General features: G+C 37.0%; 1 protein-coding gene across 1 annotated transcript; it reads left to right on the forward strand.

Moving 5' to 3' along the window:
• The first annotated feature begins 2,225 nt into the window (after nucleotides 1-2,225).
• LOC121695590 lies at nucleotides 2,226-5,317 on the forward strand. The gene is made up of 5 exons (XM_042076579.1): nucleotides 2,226-2,687; nucleotides 3,233-3,313; nucleotides 3,596-3,784; nucleotides 4,158-4,268; nucleotides 4,804-5,317. Exons 1-5 carry the CDS (start codon nucleotides 2,648-2,650, stop codon nucleotides 4,818-4,820), a joined length of 438 nt encoding a protein of 145 aa, XP_041932513.1. The 5' UTR covers nucleotides 2,226-2,647; the 3' UTR covers nucleotides 4,821-5,317.
• The last annotated feature ends 683 nt before the right edge of the window (nucleotides 5,318-6,000 follow it).

The following is a 6,000-nucleotide window of genomic DNA, read 5'->3' on the forward strand; positions in this document are numbered from 1 at the left end:
CAAAATTGCTGCGCAAAGTTTTCAGGAAATACTTGTATTACACGCGAGAAACACAAAGACGTGCATATGTAATGACGCGGAAGCGATGCATGCAGGCCATAGTGTTGCAGAAATTGAAGCAGAAATTAAGCAGAAATAGGCCTACACCAAATGATGAAAAACGTTCACGTGCGATGAAGTCTTAGGTAAGCTATGTTATTCACCTATTCTAATTCTGAAGGAGAATATCCTTTTGGAGATTATGATCGATCGTCTATGACAGTGATAGTCACGGTGCGTCTGTGAATGGAGGTGCGTGTATACAACGGTGTCCACTAAGCATACCATGCTTGTTTCGACCCTCTGCCCAACATAGCTTGGAGGTTGCAGTGGTAATCGTGATGATAGTGTCCGTAATGGATGTGGTACAGACAGCAGGGCTAGTAGAAATAGGGCTCTAAAGAACTACAAAGTCACCCGCAATATGATGCGAACTTCTGGGCACTGCAGATTACCCGCGATAGGAACTGTTTGACCAGAATACTTTATTGTAGGCCTATATTGTAGTAATCTATTACTAAACCACAACATATTAGGTGTTGGTATACATCTTAGGTGTTTTCCTGTTAATTTGTTATGTGGGTAATATGAAAAAAGGAAAGTAAACCTGCTTAAATATGTTCATCCATTTACTGAAAGGTGCATAATTTGAGGCGCTTGCCATCCAGTGACAAATTACATGGGTAAATTTACCCCCTTCATAAACTTTTGTTTTACTCAAAGATTTTTACATTTACAGTAGGACTTCATCTCTGACCACTTTCAAGCCATGGCCTTTTGAAATTTTGATATAAAAATCCAATGATGTTGCTTTCTTAACCCTGATGCCTAGTTTGCCAGGTTTAAAAAAGTTATGAGAGGAAATATTTTTATTTGGTGTGAAACACACACACATACCTGTTTTTATGTTTTTCATTTATTTTATAATTTGTATTAATATTTATTTTATCATTATTTTATTTATAAGCTAAGGTTGCTAGCACAGGTGTCTAAAACTAGATAAAAACACTTGCACTTTCTGTTTGCAGTTTTGTGTGGTATTTGAAAAAAAGAACATTGCATTTTCAGAAATAGCCGGCCCTCCAATCAGATGACGTTTGCAGAATTGGCCCCCAGCTCATTTGAGCTTGAGACCCCTGGTATAAAACGTCTGACTTTTAAATCTCGAAATTTTGACTTTATATATCATAACTAGAAATGTAATGCCAGAGGAATTACAATAGTGGATGGAAAGCTGCTGGCTTAATGTTGGTGGGGAGATTCCTGAAAAAAAAAAAAAAAAAAAACATTGAATCACTTAAAGGTGCTCTAAGCGATGTCACACGTTTTTTAGACTAAAACATTTTATGTCACTTACTGAAAACATCACCTAACCAACCGCTAGCTGTCTGTCCTTCACTGTAAAAAAACGCGATCTCTATGGACAACCCAGGCTCCAAATACGGCAACAAAAACAACCTGGGCAAACCTAGCCCATAAAAACAAACAACAAGCCTTGGATAACCAGCAATGTCAAGACCCTTCTCAATAGGAAAAAGATGGCGTTTAGGAAGGGGGATATGGCAGAGCTGAGAGGGAGATCTGGACAGGGCGAACCAGTTGAACCACTTCTACAACAGGTTTGACTGCCCTGCTCCAGCTCGAATGGCAGTAGTCTGTCCACCACCCCCTGCTGACTCAGACACTACACTGTAAAAAAAATATTGTAATATAACAGAATTTTACTGTTTATTTTACAGATTTTGTCTGTATTTTTAAAATACCATTTAATTAACAAAAAGAGACTGTGATTTTACATGTCAAATGTAAACTAACATGAAATCACTGTAACTGTGAAAACACACAATATCCCTGTTCTTTTACAAAAAAAACCCTATTAGAAATCCATATATTTATTGTTAAAATACGTTCACAAATATATCGTAATTTCACAAATATTTGTCTGTTATTTAAGGGAATAAACTGTAAAATTCAACTTTAAAACTCTAAAAAAAGTAGAAAATAATTTAAAATTACTGAGAAATTAAAAGTAAAATAACTATTTAATTAGTAATTTTACTATAATTTATTCGTTAAGTGACTAATGTTTTCATTGAAAATAACTACAATTACTGTAATTTCCTAGATGGTAACATTTAACAGTATAGGCTATTAACATTTATATTGAAAGGACATCTAAACAGACATCGGGAAAGTGAAGGAGGCCAATACCAGGATAAAACCACATAAACTAGCCTGTATGCTTTTCATCTGTTTCCTTAACCTACCACTTAAAAGCATTGCATTCTGTCAGAACAGATCTTATGACAGAGCATTAATTTGCAACGTCTCCCTGCACACACACGTACACCAAAAAACAACAACCAAAAAACCGTCTCACGGCACCTGAACCAGAACAACGTGACGACAACAACGGTGCTTTGAAAAGCGCGGGTCCCGTTTGGGTTGGTCAACAGGATCTGTTTGAGAAGAAGAAGACACCCCATTGGCTGTTGGAAACATCAGTCTTTGACGTTACGCTCTGGCTGAACTAACACTAAACCGGTGTCAACCCAACAACATCGCGCGGCGGTTCCCGTTTGGTCGACTTCAAAGTGAATAGCAGCTAATGCCCGATGTCAAGGCTGGAGGAAGGACGAAGCTAGAAGGTAAGTATCAAACTGAAGCTGAGTAGGTTTATTTACCACCATGCCTCCGAGTTTACTCAGTCGGCACCGAATCCGCTAGCATGTTGACATGTTAGCTAACTATGATGACAAAAGCATGACCGGCGGCGTCGGCGTCTTCACGTTGTGTAATTATATATTGTGTACTATTTTTATTATCATTGCTAGTGTGTGATGCCAATGAAACACTCTCTTGGGCACGGAATAAATTAATTATTTTCGCGCTTAACTTCGCTAGCTAGCCAACATTAGCACAGTAAACTAAAACGTGAATGGAACTGCTATTTATGTTCACTATATAGCTAGGTATAGGACTTTGGTTAAACTTTGCTGAAAGCTGAAATAACATACGTTCAGCAACTGTGTGGTAGTCTACTAGTTTTAGCAAAAATATGTTCGGATAGTTTATTCAGGGCTCCAGAGTGCGACCAAAAATCTGCTTAGTAGTGCGAAAGAAAGACAAACATTTGTTTAGAGCTGCAACAATGAACAATAATCGATTATTACCCCTCTTGCCTTTTCTACAGAACCCAATGTTGAGTCAGCTAACAAGGTGCAGTGGAAAGGCTCTCAGTACAAAAAGGGACTCTTTCTGTGTTTAAACCAAGGTGAGGCACTTGAATTCGGACAGATTGAGCTCATGCTTGTGATGCAGGACCAGCATGTGTACTTTATTGTTACACCTCATGACATGTCTTATATGCCAGCATTGCATTGCAAGCAAGGCAGAGCATGAAATGTTGGAAGCCTGAGCAGAAACTAGATTATTATCCTTTGCCTGTGTACAAGCTTTGTGGGACAAGGATAATTTCACTTAAGCATAGCATTGTTGACTCAGAGTAAGTTAAAAGTTAAAATCTGACACTAATGTTTGGATATCATGGATATAGAGAGCCCACTTCTGTCTTTCATCAAATCAAGTCTTCCTAAAATGAGAGGCCCTGAGCCTTTGCTGGAGCGTCTGCAAGGTTTAGGAGTTGAGGACCTGGAAGACCTGAGCTACCTGCAGGAGAGTGACCTCCTTTCTTTCCTGAGACCAATTGAAGCCAGGAAACTTCTGTCACTGCTCAAAAAGTCAAGTATGTGTTTCAATTTGTACAATCGACTTTGACATTAGAAAAATGTGCAGTCAAAATATATTTATTATATACACCTGTTCAAATGAATGCAGTCCAATACAGAAGTTCTACTATGAATTATACTTCAAAGAATCTTCTCTACATTTTTGTTGATGTTTTCAAAAAGGTGATAACTAAACTATACCTTGTTCATCATTGATTTCATAGTGGATGTTAGTGGTGATGTACTGTACTGCATTATATTGAGAAAGGAACAGTTTGATATGTGTCAATTGGCTACTGAGTATATAATTATGTTAGGTATTAATATACCCAGATTGAGCTATGTGATGTCTGTATGGTTAAGTATTACTACTATCTGTCCTTTATTAAGGCCAACAAGATGTCTTGGACAGTCCTCCAAGCAACCAGAGCAACCAACAGTTCAGCAGAGCCAGTACCAGTACAAGTCCAGTAACACAGTCTGACGAGATGCACCTTTCTGGTGAGTATATGCATCTGTATGCACAGAATCACTTTTATGAAGAAATTACAAGCCTCTTTGCGCATTAGCATAACACGGGAAGGAATTGGGATGGGGGGGATGTGTCGCATATCCTTGAAATCGTCTCCTCATTGGCTACTCGGACATGTAAGTCCCGCGTCGGAAGCTCATTCAGAAGCAACGCTATTGGCCCATCAACGTTGGATGACAGATTCATGGCTCGCGTGCCTCATTGGCTTAGAATATATTTTTCTCGACTCCCGTTGGTCCTATAGAGACATGGGTGGTGTCAAACTACGCGGAAGGGTCTCCCGGTGACATAGACTACTGTGAAGCCAGCGACAACAATGCACATACACGGAGTAGGACAATGTATTATTGATCTCTTTGAATTCCACAGTTCCCTGTATGTCCAAACACTCTTTCACAAGCAAGCTCTGTCTACACTGTTGTGTAACCTTATTGCAAATGTATGAAAACATTAAATTACAGTACAGTCCACAGTGACTAAAGTTTTTTTTTTTTCATTTGACAGGTGCCTCTTCAAGATAAATCCGGACAAGGGATCAAAAGTGGAGCGGAATGCCACCAAAAGAAAACTTGCAGTCAGTCCAAAGGTTCTCACACTGATCACCAGAATTGCAGACTAAGAGTGGAGGGAATAAAAAGTGCTCACAAGTTATGGATACTTTGTCCAAGTTACAGACTGTTATGGATTAATATCCAGTGAGGTTTCATGTAAGCTATCAAAATTGTTATCAATTTTGTGGATTACTTGGCCAAGTTATGGATGCCTTGGATAGAGTATGGATTCATTTCCAGTGAGGTTTTAATGTAAGTTTGTAATCCATGTATGGTGACTATTATGACCAAGTTATGGATGCCTTGGATAGAAATGTTACTGTAAATTGGTAACTCAACTTTTTCTTTTTCTTTTTTTTTTTACTTTTTTTTTGTTTGTTTGGAAATTATTGTTGTATACTGTTACTTTACATCTAATATAAAGTAATATACAGCCTTTTTACATAAAATAATGCCATTAAAACCAACTAATAGCGCATTTCTGTAAATTTAAGCATTATTATTGATATTACAATGTTAATTTACCATCTTTATGGGTAATTTCATTGTTTTAAAACAAATTGTTTAAGTAAATGTTAAAAACAAATGTAAAATAACTAAATATGCATTTGATGTGATCTAAAAATAAAAGTAAATTATTGCAATTGTAAACCCAAGACAATGTTTTTCAACATTTTTTTACATGTTTTGAAAGATTAAAGAACATTATTTTATGTCCATTTACTGTTATATTACATCAAATATAAATTATTATACAACCTTTTTCCATTAAAAACCAGCTAAGAACAGCACATTTCTTTAAATTTAAGCAGTATTATTCGTAATACAACATTTATTTACCATATTTATAGGTAATTTCATTGTTTTAAAATGTGACTGTTTCTAATTAAACATTAAAAACAACATGAAAATAAGGCAAAATCGTGTTAAAATTACAACTACAAACTGTATTTTAATTATGGAAAATAACCGTATTTTTATGAGAAAGTAATTATCTGTTATTTCACAGTATTTTTCTGGCACCCCAGCTGCCAGAAAATTACCGTTTTTTTAAGATTTTTTTTTTACAGTGTACTCTTGCTTGCTTGCCTGCCCAACCCACACCTCACCACTCACTCCCAGTGCAACGCTCACCCCCAGCATCACAGGC

The sequence above is a fragment of the Alosa sapidissima genome, chromosome 2 (genome assembly GCF_018492685.1).
Source record: "Alosa sapidissima isolate fAloSap1 chromosome 2, fAloSap1.pri, whole genome shotgun sequence".
NCBI lineage: Eukaryota > Metazoa > Chordata > Actinopteri > Clupeiformes > Clupeidae > Alosa > Alosa sapidissima.